This window comes from Monodelphis domestica, chromosome 4 (genome assembly GCF_027887165.1).
Source record: "Monodelphis domestica isolate mMonDom1 chromosome 4, mMonDom1.pri, whole genome shotgun sequence".
In the NCBI taxonomy this organism is placed as follows: Eukaryota; Metazoa; Chordata; class Mammalia; order Didelphimorphia; family Didelphidae; genus Monodelphis; species Monodelphis domestica.
In genome coordinates, this window is record NC_077230.1 from 264591543 (window position 1) to 264617437 (window position 25895).

The 25895-nt window shown below is 40.2% G+C and overlaps 1 protein-coding gene across 11 annotated transcripts in view; it reads right to left on the minus strand.

Annotated features, from left to right (window-relative positions):
* AMOTL1 (angiomotin like 1) overlaps positions 1-25895 on the minus strand; it is a 275805-nt gene that overhangs the window by 12733 nt on the left and 237177 nt on the right. For all 11 annotated transcript variants that reach the window (XM_056794476.1, XM_016433903.2, XM_056794483.1 and 8 more), the window contains 3 exons: positions 22322-22471; positions 6586-6776; positions 589-714 (listed from right to left, as the gene is read on the minus strand). In XM_056794476.1, the coding sequence (XP_056650454.1) occupies positions 589-714; positions 6586-6776; positions 22322-22471 (467 nt within the window). The remainder of the gene's footprint in view (positions 1-588; positions 715-6585; positions 6777-22321; positions 22472-25895) is intronic.

The following is a 25895-nucleotide window of genomic DNA, read 5'->3' on the forward strand; positions in this document are numbered from 1 at the left end:
AGAATTCATACTTCCCTACCACTTGCCTGTGGCTAACACCAATTCTTATGCTGGGAACAGCGTCGTGTTTATACAACACCTTCCTAACCAGACATCTCCTCAGCCCCTAATGCCCAACTCAAATGCTGTCACTTTCAGGAATTTTCTAGATAAACTTTTTTGGCCCCTTTTCTCAGGTATTAACTGTGTATTCTTTTATACTGTAGCTATCTGTGTATGTGTTACATTCATCTGTAAAATGAGTAGATTGTTCTAGATGAGGTCTAATGTCTCTGATCTTATGAAGGCAAGGATTGTCTTATTTAAACCTTTTATTTCACCAAGCATAGTTCTCTGTACACAGCTGGTGTTTAACAAATGTTTGGTTTCCTTTCCTTCCAAAATTGTGTTTCTAAATCCTTGATTTCCCTCAAAGCTCTGTAGCAAAGGACAGGAGAAGTTAGTGGAAAGAGATAGTTATGTTAAAAAAATAGAATATATATCACTATATATTTGAATGAAAGGAAAAAGGAAAATTCTATGGGTTCTTAAGCCAAATGATTAGAGCTGTTAAACCCCATGGGAAGAATTGAGCCATGGACGCCTTACGTGTATTCCATATCCTGGCATCTCCTATTGGCTTGCACAACTTCTTCTTCCTCCTGCCAGATGCGGACCTCCAGGGAGCTCTCATTGTAGCTGCCATTCCTTGAGTGATTGATGATTGTAGCATCCCTGACACCAAAGATAAAGAACACACCTCATTACTCAGCATGGATGAAAAATGAAATGCTTTGTCTTCCAATGCTTCTAGCAGCATCACAAATAGGGATCTCTTTCCCAGCTTGCTGACAAACCACCTGTTCCCACCTACAGGTGCACAATCAGCATTACTATCAATCATCCACATTTTTATTGGACTTTCAGATTCATGAAGTGCTTTCTTCACAACAATCTGGTGGGAGTAAGCAGGGATGGCTCAATGACTCCCACAGCACAGATGAAGAAACTTTGGCTCAAAGAGCTCAGCAACTACCTCAAGGGAACATAGCTAATTAGAGGGGTGAATGTTGGACCTGTTGCTTTCTTGATAGAATGCAAGCTCTTAGAGAGCAGGGATTGCTTTGGTTTTGTCTTTGTATCCCCAGTGCCTAGTATATAACAGATACTCAATCAATACTCACTGATTGATTATACAACAAATGTGTTCTTCGTGTCCTGCTCTCTAGAATAATAGTTGTTAATGATACCTAGAGGGCAGGTAGGTGGCACACTAGATAATGAGCTGGTTTGGGGTCAGGAAGACACCTTCCTGAGTTTAAATCTGGCCCCAGACATTTGCTAGCTGTGTGACCCTGGGCAAGTCACTTCACCCCATTTTCCTCAGTTTCCTCATTTGTAAAATGAGCTAGAGAAAGGAAATAACAAACCTCTTCAGTATCTTTGCTAAGAAAACTCCAAATAGAGTCACAAAGGGGAAAAACTGCAACAACTAAACAGCAAAAAATAATAGCTAATATTTATATTGTAATTATTACATGCTAAACACTGTGCTAAGTGTTTTACAAATATTATCTCCTTTGATCCTCACCATACTGGGAGACATGTTATTTTTATTCCCATTTTACAACCCTCTGTCTACAAACTGAGGCAAACAGATGTTAAGTGACTCATCCAAGGCACATAGCTATTAATGTCTGAAGCTACATTTAATTTAGGTCTTCTTGGCTCTAGAGTACTGGAAAGTATACAATATATGATTCTAGTCTCAATTTGGTCACATACCAGCTACATATCTTTCCCTTCCCTTCCTTGCCTTGCTTTCCCTTCCCTTTCTTTCTTATTATAGTGTCCTATCTTCACCTTTCCAAGCTGAAAGTACAATAGCCAGCCCCCCAATCCCTTAGATCAAACCCATTACTGATCAACATGGAAGCTTTGACTTGATCCATTTCCTATCTGGTTTGCCCCTCCTCAGACAGGCTGTGTGCCTTCACATTCCTGAAGATTCATCATATTGTCACCAGAAATCTTAGAATTCAATTGGCCTCTCAGCCTCATCGTCCCCAACAGTAGGGATTATATGTATATGCCATTCATCACACTCAACCTAGATCTCTCATAAGAATTGCTCTTGGACCATGCCTCCTTCATTTTGGGCTTGTGAAGCTGATTTGTTTTGCCCCAACTATAAAGTTTTATACTCATTTCTACTAAATTTCCTCTTATTAGATTCTTTCATCTTCCAGCTTCTCAAATTTGATAAACATCAGTACCTTTTCCCCAAGTCATTTATAACATTTTTATGTTAGAAAGTTTTTATCAGTGTATATTTCTCTCCCTCACAAGGTCCTTGTAAGGACCAATTGAGATAATATCCATTCAAGTGCTTTGTAAACCATAAAACTCTTTATAAATGTAAGGAATTATACTATTATCTCATTTCTGGGCATCTCACCAGAAATGCCTTAATTCTGTACTTCAGTAATGAGCACTAGAACCTTTTAATTAGCTAGTAAAATGCCCTCTACCTAGTTAACATTCACTAAAGGAGAAAGAAATACCACCAATTTCACAAGGATGACTAAAGAAATATGACATAATAGGCCATCATGACTGCTTTAGGGCCTTCAGCTTTAGTCTCTGTTGGTTCAGGTCCAACCAGCCTCAGGTGACTCATAAAAGAACCTAAAAGGCTATATTTTCAGACATTCTTTTAAAATTCTAAGACATTCTTTAATTCTAGCAAGATCCTCACCCAGAGCTTTGGTGCACTTCAATTCCAACAACCAAACCCAAGTTATAGGCAAAAGACTCAAGTCTAGGGACAGGCAGGGCTCAAGTTTGGGGACAGGCAGGGACTCATACATGATAACCCACTCAATTCTCAGTTTAAGCAAGCGACTATCGATGTGTGAGATTCAGTGGCTAAGGGGAAGCTTCTTGAAAACTGTTTTCCTTAAAAGAATAAGAAAGCTCTTTGAGGAAAGATGTGTTTTTATCAGTGCTTGGTATACAGTAAAAGGTTAATAGATGCTTGAAATTAATTTCAGCCAATGAAGCATCTATTAACCTTTCACTATTCACTACTTTTGAACAGCAATTTGAGTGAATTGGGATTTTCTTTGAAATAGAAACAAGATAATGCCTTTATAAGGGGTAAGCAAAGCTATAGAATCAATTACTGTCAACAGTAGCAAATAAATTTTCAAATGAATTCTCAAAGATAACCACTTCCATTGATTTTTTTTCTGCCATTCCTGAATACTGAACTTAAACTGAACTGAAAACTGAACATTTTGGTTAAAAGTGAAAATAACAAAAAACAAATGGGCCTTCTTTTTGATAGAGACAATATGCAATCTTCTTCCATGGAGCCTTTGGCACAGTACTTGACAGTTAACTCTTTAAATTTTATTTTATTCATTCATTAACCAGCAGGGGCTGGGAAAGAGACAAGCCAGTGTGATTTCTCATGCTCCCAATTCTACCCCCAGCCCATCTTGCTTTCAGTAGATAATCTCATCTTTACTTTACTGAGTTCAAAGTTGTCCCACCTCCAAGCCTCTGAAGTTCTCACTCATCTTTACCAGTCTCCAAAGGATGAGATGGCCCTCTTACTTGCTAGGTTGAATGTCTACTGTTTGCAAGAAGCTTTTCCCAATTCTTTTTAACTTTAATGCCTTCCTTGTGAGATTACTACAAATTTTCTTGTATACATCTTATTTGTACATAGTTTTTTTTACAAGTTGTTCCCATTCGATTGTAAGTTTTTTAAAGGTGGGGGCCATTTTTATCTTTGAGTATATCTCTTCCAGGGCTGAGCAAGATACCTGGCAGGTAGTAGAAATTTAATAAATACTTGTTAACTTGATTCCACCTGTGCTCTGGATTCTATCCCCTTCAGTTTCCTCTGTGGCCTTTCTCCACCAACCATTCCCTCTCTAATGTGTCTTTAATCTCTCCTCTCATAATGCCTTACTTACATATATGCTCATATTCCACATTCTACAAACAAACAAAAACCTTCACTTGATTCTAATATTCCATGAAGACACTCCTAAATACTGTACACACTGCTTCCACTTCCTCACCCTCAACTCAGTCCAGATCTCTGCAATCTGGTTTCTGTTCCCATCACTCGCCTAAAATTGCTCTCTTCCTAATGACTTCCTTATTGCCCAAATAAAAGCCTCTTAAGAATTATCACTCTCTTTTATCTTTCTGCAGCATTAATCTATTGACTTCATTCTTGATACTTTTCTCCTCCCTTGGTTTCCTTGACATGGCACACTCATTTTCCTTCTACTTCAAGGAATGCTATCTTTTCTTTCTTTAGTTCCTCATCCTTCTTCTGCCACTTACATATGGTTATCCATCAAAGGTATGTTTTTGATCCCCTGATATTTTTGTATCTCTCTTCACTGTCTTGTAAATCACATCCATTCCCGTTATTCGATTATAATCTCTATATAGATGATTCCCACATAAAATTCTTTCCTCTCTACTTTACTCCCTGAGTCGTAGACCTACATTTGATTATGCAACATAAAACATGTCCATTTGATTCAATGCTACTCAAAACCATGTAATTATAGGTTTGAATGCATTCAGATTGCAAGGATTGGTCTAGGATTTAAAACTATTTGTCTTAAAGAAGAATTGGTGTGAGAAGGGATATACGGTTGTCTTCAAGTATCTGAAGGGTTGTCCTGAGAAGAAGGATTTGGCTTGACCTGCTCAGCCTCAAAAGGGAGAACTAGGGGTAATAACAAAGAAGCAAATTTAAGATTTATGTAAGGAAAAGCAAGTAGACCTATATATGCCAAAGTGAAACAAGCTATCTCTAGAGGTAGTTGTTCTACTCACTGGAGAACTTTGTGCAAAGTTTGGATGACCATATTTGTTGGATGAGTTGATTGTAAAAGGGATTAAAAAATATGGACTGAATTAGATGACCTGTGAAGTCCTTTCCAACAGGAAGATTCTGTGAGTTTCAACCTCTTTCTTTTGTCTCTCTGGCTGGATGTCCAAATGATGCCTCCATATTACTATGTTTAAAACTGAAGTCATTATCTTCTTGCCGTAAGCTATCATTCTCCTTTACTTTGACATTTCTGTCAGGGAACCATCATCTTCCTTAAATACTTGATCATCTTCGACTCCTTCCTCTCTCATATCCCCCATTCAGTCAACTGACAATTCTTATCAATTCTGCCTTTGCAATATCTTCCTCTATAAGTCACTTCCTCTCCATTCCCACTGAATCCCTTTGTATTCTTTTTTTTTAAATATTATTTTATTTGGTCATTTCCAAACATTATTCATTGGAGACAAAGATCATTTTCTTTTCCTCCCCCTCCCTTTGTATTCTAATATTGAAGTCTTTTCATAATTTTGTTTCCAAAGTAGTTTTCCAGCCTTAGTTCACATTATATCCTTCACAGACGTCTCTATTTATTTTTCAGTCTGAGACTGATAGACATTAAGAGACTTGCCCAGGGTCAAGTCAGGAAGCTTGTACTATGTGTCTGGCACTTTGCTAAATCCCTGGGGATACAAAGGAAGGTAAAAAAAGCCTCTTCCCTAAAGGACTTCACAATTTAATGGAAGAGACAACATGTAACAACTAGGCACAAATGATACACACACAGAATAAATTAGAGACAACCACAGAGAGAAGGCTAATGAACATTAGGGAGATGGAATCTGAACTGAGATTGAAGGAAACCGGATGGCAGAGATGAGGAGAGAGAATTGTAGGTATAGGAGAGAACTAGTCAGAATTCCTGGAATTGGAATTGGGAGAGAGAGTGTCTTACTTGAGAAATAGCAAAGAGAAGAGAGTCACCAGAGTAGAGAGTATGGGAAGACAAGTTATTTGTTAGAAAGGGGTCAGGTTATGAAGGGCTTGAAAGTCTAAAGAGAGGGCTTCCTATTGGATCATGAAGGTAATAATGCCCACATAGTGTCTAAGGCGGGGTTCAAACTGAGATATTTCTAACATAAAGTTCATTGTCCTAGCCACCAGGCCTGCCATATCTCCATGCTTTTGGTTACATTTTTGATAAATGCTAAGTATACACTCATGTTCAAATTTAGGTAGAAAAACACATCCTAAAACCAGAATTATTTGGAGCATTTGACACTCTGAATTAGATGCTCCTCTGGTTCTTATTCATTAATTTGGATAATCAAGAGATGACCATGCAAACGTTGGGACCAAATGTGCAACTGAATAGATTTACAAAGATTAGTGCTGCTACATTGGGATTTACTGATTTGGAGAGATAAACATTTATTATGTACTTGTTATGAGCCAAGGACCATGTTAATTTTGTGCTGGAGAAACTTTAAAAAAAAGTGAAAATTGAAAAATCTTGAATTCATGTTATCCTAAAATAATAAAATATGGTCTTTGGATGAGACAATTAGACGTTACATACATCAAGTGTTTCTTCATTGTTTCAGCAGAGCACTCAGCCAGTCCTCTGGGAGCTTACCTGAGTTATAATCCTCAATGATTCTGCGACCTCGGTCTTCAAATTCAACTTCCTCTAAGTTGAACCCTGCCTCAACACATCATCAAATATAATGAAGTCTTACCTCTCAGCTGCTGCAGTGGCAGCCGCGTTCATGGCAAAATGCCGAATGGTACTCTCCTCCAAGTACTTCTGCTCCCACTTGGTCATGTCAGCTTCCAGGGCCAAAATCCTTTCTTCCTTCTCCCTCACAAGCTCCATAAGTGCTGGGGCATTGTGGTCTGCCATGTTCCCTGACTGGCCATTTCCATGTCTCTGGAGAAGAGAGAGAAATAATAATCTTGAAGCTCAAAAATAGTCCAAGGCAGGTACCTTAACTTCTTTCCATGTCAGCCACCCTCTGAGACTATCATAAGGTGGCCCCTGTCCATGCACACAGACCTTTGCTATCTACTCATATATGAGAAGAACTTGAACAAATGATTATGTATATATATTACAAACACATCTACCTCCCTTCCCTATAGCAACATACAATCAACATGCATTCAAGTTCCACATGTACAAACCCAAATCCATTAAACTCCCTCAAAAATCAACTACCTTCCTGGTTTAGGATCATAAGACCACAGATTTGTAGCGCAGGAAAAGACCCTGGGGGTCACTGAGTCCAACCATCTCATTTTACAAATGAGGAAACCAAGGTTCAGGGAGATTAAGGTCACACAGGTAGAAAGCTTCAGAGGTAGCTAGGATTCAAACCCAGCTCTTTTATTTCCAGAACCAGGGCTCTTTCCACTGTACCCTGCTGCTTCCTTTATCAGTGGTAACACTACCATGGTCCAGGGTAGTCAAGAGAACCTGTATCTAAATCCCCAATCTGCCACTTATTTTCTGAGAAACACAGAACAAGTTTCTGAACTGCTCTTGGCCTCAGTTTCATAATATGTGAAATAAGACTGGCCATTTCCATGTCTCTGGAGAAGAGAGAGAAATAATAATCTTGAAGCTCAAAAATAGTCCAAGGCAGGTACCTTAACTTCTTTCCATGTCAGCCACCCTCTGAGACTATCATAAGGTGGCCCCTGTCCATGCACACAGACCTTTGCTATCTTAGATGAGATGGATTCTAAACCCCTTCCTTCCTTTAATCTGTGACATAATATCCTAGTGACCTTTGGGATGGAAGAAATCTCAAATCTTTGACTCCTATCTTTTGCCTCCTACTCTTACTGCCCTCCATACCCCATCACCAAGCCCTAGTAAAAGTTTTTCCAAATTTTTCTTGTATCCTTTTCCATCCAATTCAATCCCACTGCTATCAGCTTAATCCATGCCCTCATAATCCCACATCTAAAATACTATACTAGTCCCCTAGCTGATTTCTTTGTGTTTAGTCTTTCTCTGCCAGACTAACTTCTTAAGCACTCCTTCAATGATTCACTCCCTTGCTCAAAAACCTTTATTAGCTCTCCCAAAATGCTAAATCAAGTCTTGATCATTATTTTTATTCAACTATCAAGTCTGTCCCAAAAAGCTCTTTATTTCCTATTGCTCTATCTTCTTTTCTGAACTAGGTTCTCACTGTCTCAGATCTCCTATTCCTCGTGTCCTAGATCATTTGCTCAGTGGTTTCCCATGGCTTACTGAACTAAATTCAAACATCTCATGCCTAGCATTGAAATCCTGCTAATAGTTGGTACTATCTTACTTTTTTTTTTAACTACCACTTTATTTTAGGATGAGAAAAAGTCTTCCTTACCTTTCTCTCCCTGCATGACAAGATCCTTAATAAAATCTTATTATTTATTATGCTATACTCATTCTTATCTCTTTGTTTTCATCATTTTATTCCATTTACTTCCCTTCTTCTGCCTACCCAAATCTTACCCATACTCATAGTCTCTGATCAAGTTCAAACTTGGCTTTGGAGCTCTGAAATCTTCTTCCATGACTCCAGCTCTTACTGATCCCTTACCTCCCTGAGCTCTTTTATTTTGTACCAAACAAGTAGACATTTAGTAATGATTTGTGGTGTAAGGTTCAGTGTCCATCTTATTTTCCCAAGTAATCTGCAAGTTCTCTGAGAGCAGGGGCCATGATGTTCTTTTCCTATATGCCTCAAAATGTTAGGCATGGCTGTGAATATATTCTGTGTGGGCAATAATGAGTTGTTGTTTGAATGATTGATATACCCACATCTTTTCTCCCCTTAACAAAGAATCATAGAATCACAGAACTTTAGACCTGGGAAAGACCTATGAACTATATAGTGAAAAGAACAATGGATGGCAAATTAGAACTCCTAGGTTCCATGCCTGACACTGACTCTCTTGACTAGTTTTCTGCCTTTAGACGAGCCACTTAGTTTCCTGATCTCAGCTTCTTTATCTTAAGAAAAGAGGGGGGTGGACCAAGTGATGTCTAAGTTCTCTTCCAGGTCTAACATTCTATTCTGATATCTGTCTTTCTGCAATTTAACCCTAAATTATCAAAAGATTTTAGCTCAAGTGTTGGAAGGACCTCAGTAGTTCTCTAGTCTAATCCCCTCATCTTATGGACAAGGAATTCTTATGGAGATCCCAGGAAGTTAAATGACATGACCAAGGTCATTGCCCAAGGCAATAAGCTTCAGAAATGGGAAATTTCTCCCCACTGTAATTCTGTCTTCTGAACCAATAGAACAAGTCTAATTCCTCTCCTTTATCTTAGCCCTTAGAATACTAAAAGACAGTCATCATTCCCCTCTTTTGACCTAACTCCCAAGATTGCTTTTCTTCAGTCTAAATACCCTCAATTCCTTAAACCAGTTCCTTATGGCATCATTTCTAGCCCACTCATCATCCTGGTGGGCAGTTTATGAAAAACACACATGGTAGGCAGAGGCATACTACTAAGTCAACAAGAAGGGGGAGGGGAGAGAAGATTCTACTTTCCTGAAATTAGCCTCAAGGAGGAAGTAGTATGGCTGCAGTAAACTCATACAATAGTGTTCATCACCATCACCCCTCCTCACATAGCTAACTGGTACTGGGTCAGCTCCCTTTGGCTACTACTGCAGTAATGCCTCCCTCCCTTCTACATGAACATAGATTCTACCAAGGTCTTCAGGAAATCAAGGAAAAGGACAGTGGCAATAGTCTATGAACTGATGCCATTCGGGAATCATCTTAAGTCTTCCAAAAACTGGTTATGTCATTTGAGGTCACATGTATAATTATATCATCCTATTCCTACCTATCTCTTAATGGAAAAACATGGTGGGACGAACACTGGATGAGCAGTCAATGTTCTTAACACTATTTTTTCCATTAAAGGATGTGTAGGATTAGAACGATGTTATATATGTGGTCCCAAAATGGGTTTAAATCCCACTTTTGATCTGTAAAAATTAAATTAGTCTCTAGTAATAGAAATATTATATTTTATGAGGTTTATTAAAGATTATTAGAAATCAAGGAATAAAGAGAATACAAATAAGAAAACCACGTGCCTAGGGCTGATTAGCTCATTCACAGCTTACTTAATACATCTGGCAATGGCGAGTAAAGCCCTTGTGTGAGCCAGACAGCTAGTTAAATACTCATTGTGATCTCGCCCAGGTAGAGACTCAGGTGAGATTATAGGGAATTCTGGGAAATACCAAAGACTTCTGGGGGTTGAAGTCTAGTGTTGAAATCTCCATTTTACAGATCCTTATTGTTGGTATGATGCTGGGCAAGTCAATTCGTCTTGTTGAGACTTAATTTCTTTACTTATATAAAATAAGAGGTTTCAACTAGATGGTCTCTTATGTCCTTTCTTGCTCTAATTCTATAATATTATGGCCCTCACAAATCAAGTACCACCCTGGGAGCATAGGTAGCAGTGCCTTTCCATAGTCTCCTCCAGAGATGGGGAGGGGAAAGCTGCCCAAGTTCTTATATTTTCAAGGACCCTTACTCCAGGAGTCCTAGTTTATGAAAGCTATGTGCCACTAAGATCTTCACTGGAGCTGAAGCACCAACTGCTCTAGGGCTTGGGCTCAGTTCTACAGTTGGCACCAGCCCTGGCATCTGTGGTTAGTGCTAATTTAAGGCAGGACTGGAATGAGATCAAAGCTAAACCAGATACTCCCTTGAACTCTGGAGAATGTGGATTCCCAAACTCAGAGGGAGATTCCTCTGTCCCTCACCCACCTGTTCTCGGGAGGCTGGGCATGAACTCAATTCCAGGAAGAGAATCATTTCCCCCAAACCACATTTGGGCCCTGGTTCCAAAGCTTTTTTTTTTTTTGTCCTACTCTATGTGGGAATTGAAATCCTGCTCTTCTGTTTCTCAGAGATTAGTCCCATAAGATAAATACATTTAGCTATCAACTCACCCAGTGGAATATGGAAGCAGATGGGGAATAAACAAACTTACTCAGCCTCTGAGAAAAAGTGTAGGGACATAACAGCTAGTACTCCCACCCCACTGTGCCCCAGACATCTCCAGATGACTTCTCTCTTCATGTGTATCTTGGTCCCTTAGCAAAGGAGAAGATGTGACAATATTATCCCTCAAAATTACATTCTTCTAAAACACCAGCCCAGAACTCCCCAAGGGAGAAGACTGTTTCCCTCACCAGAGTGGCATAGTCAGATACTCATCTTCCCTGCCCCTACCCTTCATGCCATCTGTTGTTATGGACTCAGAGGGGAGAGACTTCCATTCTAATCCCAACTCCATTGTTAACTAATTATATTACTGGGCAAGTTACTTCTCCATTTCAGTCTCCTGCCTCAAATAAGGATAACAATATTTGCCCTGTAATCACAGAGGGGTTTTGTGAGATTTAAATGAAAAAATAAATGAATAAAGGGACTCTGGAAAGTACAAAGTGCTATAAAAAGCTAAGATGGTGCTGGGTTTTGTTCTGTTTTCTTTTTTTGGGGGGGGGAGGTAGAGGAAGGAAATGACAAACTCACTTTATTGAGAAAGGGAGTTCCTATGAGTACTCTTTCTGTCAGAACACATCATTGATTATTCTATAATTTATAGTCCTAGAGAGTAGCTTATGGTATTAATAGGTCACTTGACCTGTCCAGGGTAACACAGCCTGGATAAGTCTCAGAGATGGGAATGACTCAGATCTTCCTGAATGAGGAAGTTTCTCTATCCTGCATGCTGCACTGTCTCTCAAGGGTATTATTATTGTTATTACTACTAAGAGTGACCAATTCAGTTCTACCACTTACAGGCTGTTGACAATGGCCTTGACCTTCATGAGCCTCACTTGCTTCATCTGTAAATTGGAAATAATAACACTTGCACTCCCTACTTACCTTTACAGCATTATTATCTTTTGCAGGAGGAAAGGGCTTCATCCAAAACACAACACCATGTAAGGATGAGTTATTATTATGGTTTCCATTTTACAGATGAGAAGAGATACACCATGACTTTCTCCATAATGCCCAGGTTAAATGTGTGACAAAGCTAAGACAAGGAGTCCAGGCCTCTTGATTCCCATCCATTGAACTTTTGCCCAGAACGAGTGGAAATGATCATATTTATACTTCAGTCTTTCTGTGGCTGGGATTATAAATAAAACATGCAATTCTGAGTCATAACCAACTTTACTTTTCCAACCCGCCTCTCCATCACCCTGGGGAGAGGTAAAAAGTGCTGCATGAATAAAAATTGAACAAGTTTAGGCAAAATGACTGTTCTAGATGAACTGCTTACTTTCTAGAGATAATGAAGCTCCCTTGCCTCTCAGAGCCTCAGTTTCCTCATCTGTAAAATAAGGAGAGGGGAGTCTAAAGGATCTCTAAGGTCCATTTGGCCTCTAAAAACTTTATGATTCTATGATTCTTCTTTCTAGTCTTGTAATATGGGACTTTGGGAAGAATAAGACATCATTCCAATGCTAACTGCCTCAAAGCCACAAAGGGAGAAGTTCAAAGCAGCAGTCAGTCACTGTGCTGCTCTCCTTAGAAGGCTGAACTAAGAAGCGTGCCAGTGTGGCCATTTCCATGATGTTCCAGAACTTCTCCTCAAGTCCAGAGCTCACATTTCCATGCCGGCCAAGAGGTATGCAAACTCCCCAATCAACATGGCATCCTAGACTATCAAAGGGATCCAGGTATTATTAGAGGAACAGCCGGACCCTTGAACTACAGTGGCTGAGTCTAATTCTAACCGAAATAGCCAGAGAGGAAGAGTAGGGAGCCAATGGACCCAGGGGCTATTTGAAGAGCATGTCTTCCTAATCTCCATTCTTTCCACCTCGGTTTTGTTTTTAAGATACAGGAAATTCTATCAGGTGGCCCAGAAACCCCATTATAAGGCAGATACCTGAAGGAAGTCAAAGACAAAGTCAAAGGTACGATAGATACTGAAGTATTCATAACAGCACTCTGTGTGATACCAAAGAACCAGAAATAAAGAAGTGGCCCATCGATTTTGGAATGGCTGAAAAACAACAACTATCATTCTACGTTTAGAGATCCGGAGCTGGAAAGGATGCCCTCGTTTTACAGAAAAGGAAGACTAGAAAGCTTAGAAAGGGGAAGGGCTTGCCTGATGTCATGCAGCCACAAGGGGCAGACCCTGGGGCTTTGATTTGGGTTCCCTCACTCCAAGTTCAATGCTCTTTGCACTGTGCTGTCCTGATTCAGATGTATTATTGTACAGTAAGACAGGAGGACGATATGATTTTTAGAAAAACATGGGAGGGGGGCAGCTGGGTGGCTCAGTGGATTGAGAGCCAGGCCTAGAGATGGGAGATCCTAGGTTCAAGTCTGGCCTCAGACACTTCCCAGCTGTGTGACCCTGGGCAAGTCACTTAACCCCCATTGCCTAGCCCTTACCACTCTTCTACCTTGGAGCCAATACACAGTATTGATTCCAAGATGGGAGGTAAGGGTTTGAAAGAATAAAAAGAAAGAAAGACATGGGAGGATGTGTTGGAACCAAAGCATAATGCAAAGATCCAACAAAACAACATGCACAATGACTATGGCAATGGAAGTGAAAAAGGTTGCTCTGAGGAAGCTGAACATATGAGTAAGGGAAAAACCAATGAAGGTCCCAAAGAAGAGAGGATGAAACACATTCATTCCCATCCAGCAGGGAGTTGGTTTGGGGGGGGGGGATTTGGAGGGGACAAGCTAGTAAGACAAAACACTGCACACATGATTAGATACTGTGTCAGATTTTTTTCCAAATTATTTTAGGCAATATTGGACTGCATTAACATCATGATGATGATAACTAACATTTATATAGGTAGTTAGTTGGTACAGTGAATAGCGTGTCAGACCTGGAGTCATAAAGACCAGAGTTCAAATCTGGCCTCAGACACACTTAGCTGTGTGACCCTGGACAAGTCACTTATCCCTGTTAGCCTCAGTTTTCTCAACCATAAAAAGAGCTGGAGTAGGAAATGGGCAAACCACTCTAGTATCTATGCCAAGAAAACCCCAAATTGGGTCAGGGTCACAAAGTCAAATACAACTGAAAATAAATAAACAACAACAATGAGACATTTAGACAGCATTTACCATATGTCATGCACTGTGCTTTACAACTCTTATTTCAATTGACCCTTCAAAACAACCCTGGGAGGTAGGTGCTATTTTTATACCCATTTTATAGATGAAGAAATTGATGCAAACAGAAATTAAAGTGATTTGTCCAAGGACACATAGCTGGTCAGTGTCTGAAGCCAGATTACTCAGGACTTCTTGAGTTAAGGTCCAGTTCTTTATCCACCTCAACTCTTGGTTGTCCATTAAGAGGAATGCAGCTTCCATGATGGGGAAGGTGAGAGTTTCATTGCATTGTACCCTTGTCTAAGCTCATTAGGAACACTGTGTTAATTTGCAGACATCATGGTTCAAGAGTGACATTGTTAAGTTAAAGAGTATTCAGAGGAAGGCAACCAAGATGGCCAGTGAAGAACCTTCAATCCCTCACGTACAAGGATTGGCAGAGAGGCAGCTAGATGACTTCCTGGATTGAGAGCCAGGTCTAGAAATGGGAGGTCCTGGGTTCAAATTTGACCTCAGACATTTCCCAGCTGTGTGACCCTGGGCAAGTCACTTGACCCCCATTGCCTAGCCCTTACCACTCTTCTGCCTTGGAACCAATATTAGAGTATTGATTCTAACAAAAAGGTCAGGGTTTAAAAAAAAATTAAAGGATTGGCTGAAGGAACTGGGCATATTTAGCCTAGAATAGAGAAGCCTCAGGAAGAAGAGGCTCAACAGAGGTCTTCAAGCATGTGAAAAGCTTATAATGTGAAAGAGGGGCTCAGAGTTGTTCTGTTTGGCACCAGAGGGCTGAGCTGGGAGCTGTGGGTTGAAGATTCACAGGTTTAGGCTAGAGATGAGGGGAAAATTCCTAGCACTGAGAGCTGTCCAAGAGTGGAGGAGGCTGCCTTAAGAGGGAGCTCCTTCTCTTTGAGGGCTTTTAACTAACTTCACTCCTTCGCTTTGTCTATAAACAATATTGGAGTTATGTCTGATTCTTCCCAAAGCCCCATATTACAAAGGCAGTCAGGTCTTTCCAAGGGAACCATCTAAAAATAAGAATCACAGGGTCAAAGTTTTTAGAGGCAAAATGAACCTTAAGGAGCATTTAGGCTAAACCCTCCTCATTTTACAGAAGAGGAAACTGAGGCATTGAGAGGCAATGGGGCTTAATTATCTCTAGAAAGGGAGCACTTCGGCTGGAACAGCCATTTATCCTAAACTTGTTCAATTTGTATATTTGATGTATATTTGATGACCATTTGTGGGATGCATTAGAGTGGGGATTCCTTTGGTGCATTGGTCTCTTCCGGTCTATGCTTCAATTTGTATTTATTAAACAGAAGATTCAGTTCTGCGGTGTGGGAAGCAAAAGGGTGGTAAGGGTGTTACGTAAAGACCAAAGGCACCAATAAAATGTTTTAAGATTAAAAAATATATATGTACACACACACACATATATATACACATATAAATTCTACTGTGTCAAAGATTTTTATTGACCAGCATCAGTTTGCTACTGAAGTGAACCTCATGCAGCAAATAAGAGGCATAGTCACCATCTGAGGCTTAGACACAGAGCTAGGAGAGGACCTCAAAAAATCCTCCTGACTTCCAACAGGATGACAACTAAATAATAATAACCATGAAAAGAACAATGAATTTGGAGTCCAATGACCTGGGTTTGAATTCTGCTGTTATTTATTGCCTGTGTAGCTTTGCACATTGCCTCAATTTACTTAAAAACAAAAACAAAAAACCCCTTACTTTCCATCTTAGAATTAATACTGTGTATTGTGGTAAGGGCTAGGCAATGGGGGTCAAATGACTTGCCCAGGGCCACATAGCTAGGATGTGTCTGAGGCCAGATTTGAATTTAGGATCTGTCTCTAGACCTGGCTCTCAATACACAGAGCGACTGAGTTTTCCCTCTTCATTTGCTCTTATGTAAAGTAGAGGGATTGGGCTAGATGATGCACCAAGTCCCTTCTGGCTCTAAATCTTATGTTTCATCCCCTCCAGATAACCATTCCAATGTTTAAGAAGCTTCACTGCCATAAATTCTCGCTTGCATCCTATCTAAACCTCTCATAGGACAGACTAAGTTAATTTCTTTTCATTTTCATTCAATACATTTATAAAGTGCCTGCGATATTGAGTGATGAAACATGTAAAACTCAGTGGAATTGCTTGTTGGCACCGGGAGGGGGCAGAGAACATGAATCTTGTAACCATGGCAAAATATAAAATAAATAAATAAACAACAATTAACCATTTTTTAAACATAAAGTGCCTGCTACGTGCTAGGCAACAGGAAAGCATAAAGGACAACATGACCAGGTCTCTGCCATTGAGTAACATGCCACCCATGCACATGGGCTAGTAGCAAATGGTGCCACATGTGCACAAACAGCTTTGAAATAAAACCACAGAAGGGGGATCTCTCGTAGCCTTACTGATAGAAAGAGGACCCAAGTGATAGCACTCAGACTTTCTAGGTTAGCCTCCGTCGATTGGTTAACGGTTTGAACATGGGCAAGTGGACTTAACTTTGTAGGGACTCAATTTTCTCATCAATAATGAAGTAATAATTAGGAGGAAGAATGGATAGAATATTGGAGTTTGGCTGACATGAGTTCAAATTCTGCCTTAGATACTTATGGTGTGACCTTAGACTTAGACACCCTGTGCCTCAGTTTTCTCATCTGTAAAATAATGAGGTTGAACTCGATCTCTGATCTATAAAAATTTCCATCCTTCCTTCTCCTATTTCATTGAGCTAGTGGGAGAAATGACTGAAAGAAGACATGTGGAAATTGTCTTAAATTCTTGGAAAATATTTAGACATGCTGTTTTTTTTTCTCCTTTTCTCTTTCATCTCTGTTTTCTCTGCTCCACCTAGTCTTCCTTAGGACCAGCTTTGTCTCTCATCAAGTATTATTTAATTAAGAATAAAGGGGAAAGCCTGTTAATTGAAGGTTCTCTTTCCTGAGTAAAGTCTTTTTGTGCTAGACTATTTTCTCAAGTATCTCTTTCTTGGTCTTAACCCCCTACACTTCTGTTATCATCTCCAGTGGGATTGGGAAAGCTGAGGAGAGAGGAGGGGGATGAAAGCAGGACACACCAGAGTGGTTCAGGGCATGCTTCTGGAATTAAACTGACTCTCCAAGTCTCACAGACTCACCAAAACACTTCTCTTATCTATAAAGTCCACACCTCTATTAATTTCCCAGAGTAAAAAATTGCTGTTCTTACCAATCTCAGGAATAATGGATAGGTCAACCAGAGTGAACAACATTTCTAAAAGGTGCTGCCCTGGGAAATTGGGAGTCCCCAAGCGTGACCATGCCTTGTCACAGATATAAGTATGGAGCTCTAACTACATTGCAAAGATGCATTGAATTTTTTAAATCTTTCTCAAAAAATTCCACATAAAATCATGTCCCACAGGATGTGGGCAATAATATTGGTCTTGCTTTTTTTTGTTGTTGTTGGAGGGGGAGGGGGAAAGGGAGCCTTTGTGCTATATTTAGAGTGACACAGCCCATTTTTAGAAGAGGGGGAGAGTCAAATCAATGGCTCTTTGACACAGCCAAATGGAACACTGGGAGGTAAAGAAGCAAGGTTTTAGAGTGGTCTGGGAAAGCCTCTCCATAGTCAGCGAGGCTGGAGCCAAGAAGCTCCACAGCCATGTAAGAACACACAATTATGAGTAAATAAGGTGAGGATCCAACTTTGGTGGCCATATGACGTACTCTGCTGAAACAGAAGGAGTCTTGGGTGTCTTTGCAAGGTGAGAGAGGAAGAGGAAAGGACAGACACTTTATATAGAGCCTACCATGTGCCAGGTGCCATGCTGACGACTTTACAAATATTAGCTGATTTAACCTGATGACCCATTTCCTAACGATCCTAATTTCCAAGAGAAACATCCGGCTCTAACTATCTGCTGGCAAGGTTGTGATAATGTTACATGCTCAGTTTGCTGCTTTCCAGGTAGATCCAAAGAGCTACAACTTGGGCTACTTAGAGCCTATTTTGGGTGTGATTCATGTCCTTTGGACGTGTTGTGCCCCACATGTGTCTTCTGCCTTCAAGACTCAGCTCCAGCACCGCCTACAATATGGAAGACTTTCATGATGCCCACGTGGTGAGGACCCATCCATCTCAGTCCCAAATTGCCTTGTAATTAAGTATCTTTATATTATTTGTATTTATTAACTTTGTATTTATTCTCTATGGATATATGTATTTGTCTCCCAGAGTGGAAGTTGTTCCACTCTTTGTGTCTGTCTCCACAGTACCTGGCACACAGTATAGGCTTAATAAATACTTACTGATTTATTGGCTATGGGTTAATAAGCAGCGAAGAGGCAGTATAGCCTAGTCATTAGGCAGGGGTCCCCAAACTTTATACTCAGGGGGTCAGTTCACTGTCGCTCAGATGGTTAGAGGGCCGGACTATTAAAAAAACTATGAACAAATCTGTATCCCACTGTCTGGGATAGCAGAGGCTGCAGCGCTGGCTGGGATGGGCCTGTCACACCTTGTACAGACCCATCACTGCCACCACTATACCGGGCAGCAGGATACACAGTGTGGAATCCCCTCCCCCAGATCACTGCTCACCATGCTGACATCTTCCATTGTGTAGTCCCATAATCCTTTGCTCAGCACCTTGTTCTCATTCAGTTACTCTCAGAACAAGGCGCCATGCAAAGGATTGTCACCGAAATTAGTACTGTACATGAGCAATGCTGCTCTTTGCGGCACTGCCACATACAGTGCTCCTCTCACTGACCACCAGTGACAGAGGTACCTCTTCTGGAAGTGTGGTGGGGGCCTCATGTGGCCCATGGGCCATAGTTTGGGGACCCCTGGCCTAGCGGTCTTATAGTCAAGAGGACCTGACTCTGACTCTCACCTCCAATCTTTTTTAGCTATATGACCCTGGATAAGTCATTTACCTATCTTCACCTCAGTTTCCTCATCTGAAAAGAGGAATAATAGCAGCTATTGCAAAGGGTTGTGAAGATGAAATGGATCATACGAGCAAGGTATTTTGTAAAACTTAAAGCCCGATGTAACCTTTGAGTATTATTTAACTAAGAATAAAGGGGGAAACAGTCAATATATTGGTTTCCTGAAGTAAGGGAAGCCTTGAGTATTTAGTAAGTGCTCCAGAAGAGGAAGGACCGAACACTCCCTGTTTCTATAAAATAAAGTCAGTCTTTCTGCTTGAGGACAAACTGATTCTCAGGCGTTTTGTTCACAGAGAAGATGCACTTCTTTGACCCTCACATGACAATCACAAACAGTTGGGGGAACCCGTGGTAACAGTTCCCGAGTCCTCATCCAGATCTCAAGCAGGGTGATTTCCCTGGAGGGGCTCGGGCTCTAAGATCCCCTTCCTCTGATGTCAGGCCAAAGGCTTTATTTGTCAGCCTTTGGGACACAGCGGGAGCATTTTCTGCTGAGCCTGTGAAAGGGAAGGCAAGGAGGCCACGGAAGATGGGCTTGCTGTGTTATTGATTCTCGGATGTTTTTGAGGCATTTCCAAAGGATCTTAAAAACTTCCCATCTCCATGTTACATAGATATCAATGGATGCACAGTGAGAATCAGGGGACTATTCACAATCTCTTAGAGACTTAAGTACCAGAACTAGAAAGGAATCTCATCTGCAGAGCATAGTTAATAATTGTTTGGGGGAGAAGGAGTCCAGATTTCAGCATGGAAGAGGGCTCCCAGTGCGTAAGCTCCCTTCACTAATGCAGATAAGCAACTTGTCTGTAGCTTACACTCTTAAGAATTACCCACAGCTTTGCTTCTTAACAACATGAGCAATATGGAAAAATGTTTTGTATGAACTATATCAAATGGCTTACTGTCTCAGCGAGGGGGAAGGCTAGGGAAGAAAGTAGAGAATTTGAAGCTCAAAAAAATTTTTAAGGTAATGTTAAATGATCACTCTAGTGCAACTATCATTAATAGGGAAATAGGTCTTGATCCATGACACATGTAAAACCCAGAGGAATTTTGCATTGGCTATGGGAGGGGAGGGAAAGAACATGAATCATGTAATCATGTAAAAATATTTTAAATTAATTAATTAAATACATTTTTCAATTGAAAATAAATAAATAAAATATTAGAGTGACATAAAAAATAGAAGTAATGTTAAAAATTGTCTTTACATGGATTGGGGAGGAAAATATTGAGGGAGGGGGAAAAATGGAATAATCCAGGGCACTAAGTGGTTAAGTTACTTGCCTAGTGGCTTCTCTTTGTCTAAAGTAAAACCAGGTCTTATTAATGTTCAAAGATGTAGCTCTATAAACTATGCCACAATGACTATCAGAATAAACAGAATAAAAATCAACACTTGTTTTTTATCCATATTATCTCAGTTAAACTTCAAGAGGACCCTGTGTAGAAGAAAAGGTCCAATTTAAGTTGCTTAGGGTTCTGAGAAGTGGCCATAGAATTCTGCCACCGAGTGCCCATAAAATGCCTACATGGCCACCCAGCACTGTTCCCTGCAGCCACTTACAATCTAGCTGGAGTGAGAGGAGGTCAGGAGAACAAGATGTCTTTAAGGAAACAACAGAGAACAGAGAACAATATAAGGGAAGTGAATTAAGTGCTATAGATGCTATGAGACAGATTGTAAATATTGTATAGAGACAGATCTTATTCTAGTCAGGCAAGATCTAAGAAAAATTACAAAGGGTCTTGGATTTTTAGAAGATATCCTCTAAAATCCCAGCCTTCTAGAAAATACCTAGACCAGAGTAAGTTACATAGAGCTCTATGCAAAAAGCTGAGCGAGTTGCTATTTATGTTTTCCAGTGTTTGCAAGCATTTTGGCCATAACCACTGTGAAAGCACAGTTCTCCAGAGGAGACCCCAGGGCGGTGAATGGGGCTTTTGTGTTCTCTGTTTAATTTGCTGTACATCATGGTCTCCCACCCAATGAGCAAGATATGCAATGGATGCTGAGGTTAGGGGGTGGTGGTAATTTTTTAATAATTTAACATTTATAGCAACCTTACATTTATAGTGGAGGAAGAGCAGCAAAAGGAAGATTTTTATTTATAGAAATTTATTTATAGATAATATTAAAATAGAAAGCAATTATATATAAAATCATTCATTCCTTTAACAAGTATTTACCAGTCACATTGCCCAGGCCCTGTGCTAGAGGGTATGGATACAGAGACAAAAAGAAAAACAGTCTTTTCCCTTATGGAGCTTCCATTTTATATAAAGCATACATGATTTTTTTGAGTTAAGGGATTCTGAAAGACTAACTGGTGGTTCTGCTGAACCGTTATTTTTTAATCATTTAAATCTTTAATCTTCCCTTTTTAATAAGGGAAAGTCTGATGGATAAGGGATAATTGGAAGTGAATGTAATGGAAGGAGGGAGGGAAGGAAGGAAGGAAGGAAGGAAGGAAGGAAGGAAGGAAGGAAGGAAGGAAGGAAGGAAGGAAGGAAGGAAGGAAGGAAGGAAGGAAGGAAGGAAGGAAGGAAGGAAGGGAGAGAGGGAGGAAGGAAGGAAGGAAGGAAGGAAGGAAGGAAGGGAGAGAGGGAGGAAGGAAGGAAGGAAGGAAGGAAGGAAGAAAGGGAGGAAGGGAGGAAGGGAGGGAGGGAGGGAGAGAGGGAGGAAGGAAGGAAGGAAGGAAGGGAGGAAGGGAGGAAGGGAGGAAGGGAGGGAGGGAGGAAGGAAGGAAGGAAGGAAGGAAGGAAGGAAGGAAGGAAGGAAGGAAGGAAGGAAGGAAGGAAGGAAGGAAGGAAGGAAGGAAGGAAGGAAGGAAGGAAGGAAGGAAGGAAGGAAGGAAGGAAGGAAGGAAGGAAGGAAGGAAGGGAGAGATGGAGGAAGGAAGGAAGGAACGAGGAAAGATGGAAGGAAAGATAGAAGGAAGGATGGATGGAAGGAAGGAAGGAAATATGGATTTATTAAGCACCTACTGTATGCCAAATATTGTGCTAGACACTACAAATATCTCATTTGATGCTCACAACAACTTTAGCAGGTAGGTGCTATAATTCTGTCCATTTTACAGCTGAGATAACCAAGGCAAACAAAGGTTAACTGACTTGCCCAAGGTCACAGAGGTGGCTGAGGTCAGACTGTGTCTCCAGGGCTAGCACTCTATCCACTTAGCTGCCCTTATTCTCCACTTGGCTTCATTGAGTCATATTCTTCCTCTGTAAAATGGGAGAATAGACTAGATGGCCTCTGAGGTCCCTTTTAGCTCTTGATCTATGATTTCTATGATAGCTAAATTGTCTGCTCCACCAGCCCATGTGAAATGGGAGTTTGAGAATGCTGGAGATTCTATCATGGGCCTCTTACCTGTTGCATCCTCAGGGCCTCCAGTTCTCTCTCCAGACGGGTCCTCAGTCTTCGCTCCATCTGCTCTCTCTTCTCACACGCAGCCTGTAGTTGGGTCAGAGCCTGTTGCAACTTTTCCACCTTCTCTACATAAGCTTGCTTCTTCCGTAACTGAAGGGAAAAGAAAAGAAAACGAGGAGAGAAGAGGCTCAATTTAAAGGGCATTTATAAGATGTATACACCTACGGTGTACTGTGTAGTCAGACACCATACTAGATGCTGAGGATACAAAGATGGAATCCCTCCCCCCCATAATCTTTGCCTTCAAGGAGCTTATAATATAATGAAGAATAGAACATCTACACAAGTAAGCATAATAAAGGTAGAATTGGATATGAACAAAGGGAAAATTTTGTTTTGTTTTTCAGAAAACTGATGTTAAAAATTGTCTTTATGTGGATTGGGGAAAAAATGATGAGAAAAAAAAGGAATTACCCAGTATATCAAGAGGTTAAGTTAGGTAACCCGTGTCACACAGCTTTTATGTACCTAGGCACAACTTGAACCCAGGTCTTATTAACATCCGAGGTTCCCCCTCTATAAACTGTACCACAATGTATCAATTATACAAAATAAAAATTGCCATTTCTAGAGAACTTTCTAGTTTGCAAAGTTCTCTAAGTATATTATCTCAGGTAAACTTCAAAAGGACCCTGTATAGAAGGAAAAATCCAGTTCTACTTGCTTAGGGTTCTGAGATGTGGTCATAGAATTTTGCCACCAAATGTCCATAAAATGCCTACATGGACACCCAGCGCTGTTCCCTGCAGTCACTTACAATCTAGCTGGAGTGAGAGGAGGTCAGGAGAAGGAAACAGCAGAGAACAATATGAGGGAACTGAATTAAGTGCTATAGATGCTACGAGACAGACTGTAAATATTGTATAGAGACAGGTCCTATTCTAGCGAGGCAAGATCTAAGAAAAATTGCAAAGGGTCTTTGATTTTTAGAAGATATCCTCTAAAATCCCAGCCTTCTAGAAAATACCTAGACCAGAGTAAGTTACACAAAGCACCAATCAGAAAGCTGTACTAATCTAAGGTCTATCATAATCTCAGGAAAGTGAAAGAAATTTTAGTGGAGAAGGAGAAAAATCAGAGAAGATTTCACAGAGGAGGTGGAATCTGAGGTGTGCCTCAAAGGAGGGATTTCCAAAAGCAGAAAACTAGGAAGAGGACAAGTAGACTGGGTTTGAAAGGGAATAAACATCAGTCAATGGTCACTCTCGTGCTTAGAAGTATTCATAGTTTTATGTCAGTCTTTCTATGTCTTATTTTTTTATTTTTTTTTCAAACCCTTACCTTCCGTCTTGGATTCAATACTGTGTATTGGCTCCAAGGCAGAAGAGCAGTAAGGGCTAGGCAATGGGGGTCAAGTGACTTGTCCAGGGTCACACAGCTGGGAAGTGTCTGAGGCCAGATTTGAACCTAGGACCTCCTGTCTCTAGGCCTGACTCTCAATCCACTGAGCCACCCTGCTGCCCCCCTTTCTATGTTTAAAAAAAATTTGATTGAGTTAAATGAGCAGAACCAAGATAACATTATATACAACAACAGAAATATTGTTTGAAAAATAACTTATATGTGTCTAATTCCAGAGAAAGAACTGATAGAAATAGGCAAGACATCATTTTATATATACATATGTCTTTTTGACAAATGACACCTTCTCTAAGGGGGGGGAGGGGAAGAAAGGGAGTTACCTGGGTATTTTGATATAACAAACAAAGAAATAAGTAAATAAATTTACATTTTAAAAAAGTATTATTCATTCTTATTGGGGTTTTGTTGTTGTTACTGTTACTTCTTAGTTGTTTGTTTTGTGTTTTGTTTTTGTCAAGATCCAAGATTTCATCAATTGGAGGAAAATCCTATTGTGGAAATTCTATCCCAAAATGCAGAATACAGTAATTCGAAGTTAATTTTCAGTCTTAGAGCTTCAGTGGTCACAGCTAATATATAGGAGAGTTAAATTTTTAATTAAGATCTTTCCTCAACCCATTCCTCCATGCTACCTCTCAAAAGGGTTAAAATATTTAATGTTTAGATTTTTCAGACCCTGGAGGGCATGTAATATAAAATTGTACTTAATTTTCTATAGCAGATAGCCTAATGCCATGTTAAACCCTTAAATACAAATCTAAAAAAAATGATGACAAGACTTTCAGGCAATGTCTGGGTATTAGAAAGTAAAGGATATCAAAAGGTTCCAAAGTATTTCTCTAATAATAATTTCAAGAATTTTTCTTATTAGTTGTATATAGCTTTAATTTCTTTACCTAAAATTATTTTTAATTATTTATAAATTATATTTAATTTCTTTACCTAAAAACTGTCTGTTCATATCTTTTCATCATTTATAATTGGGGAATGGCTCATATTTGTATATATTTGGCAAAATTCTCCATATATTTTAGATATGAGACCTCTATCTGAAAAATTGTCTATGGAATTTTTTTTCCCACTTTACTACTTTCCTTCCAATCTTGGCACCAATCATTTTATTTGTAGAAACACTTTTTAATCACTAGCTGAAAAATAAAATAAAAAATCCCAAGTACGTTAAAAACAATGAATCGCTACCCCCTCAAGAAAGAAGTGGGGAGAGCTTCATGTTTAAGAAATAAACAAAACAGACAACTAAGGAGACTGAGGCCCAAAAGATTTAAGGTTAAAGCAACTCATCAGAAGGTCTCCTCAGGAATGGTGTTTGGAATAGGACCAAGGCTTCCAGATTCCCCCTTGCCCTCCTATAATCAGCAAAGCACACTTCCTTCCATGCACAGATTAGTTAATGGCCATAAATCGCAGGCATATACATCCCAGGAATTAGCTGATACTCAAAATCAGGCTGAGATGGCTACACAGACCAGATGCTATTTCCTGTCTTTCAGCATCTGGTCATGGAGATGCCTGGGGCTGATTCAGAGTATAAACTCAAGCTGTTCTGACCCCCTCGTGTTTGTACATGCAAGTGATTTATGGGCTCCCTGCTATGTGAGGATTCTGCAAACCAGCAATTGAATCCTGAGAGAGATCCTGGCCTCAGCAAAGATGAGAGCCCCAAGAGGCATCGCCTCCCCTAACAGGGGCTGCTGGAGGGGCGAGAGGCGTTTTTGACCTTTCAGAAGAGCACAGACACAGGAGCTCTAAGACCTCCTCTAAGCCTGCTCAGTGGGTCAGCTTTCATCCTTTATTCCCCCTCCCAAGCTTCTGGGTTACTGAAAGCTCTGAGTGTAGGTCCTGGGAAGGAGGAACTATTGGCATTGGGTATAAAAGATAGTGATGATAGTACCCAAAAGAGAACTGGAGCCAAAAGACCTCCATATTTGAATCCTCCCTGGCCAAGTCACCTCATCTCTCCAGGTTTTGTTTCCTCATATATCAATGAAAGAGGTTACCTCTATGGATGAGCTGTACAATCCTATCTTGCTCTATGTTTGTTATTTTATGTTCTCTAAAGCCCATTCCAGTTCTAGATTTTATGAACCCAACAAATAATTCATTTTTGTAGTGCTTCACAATTTGCAAAGCA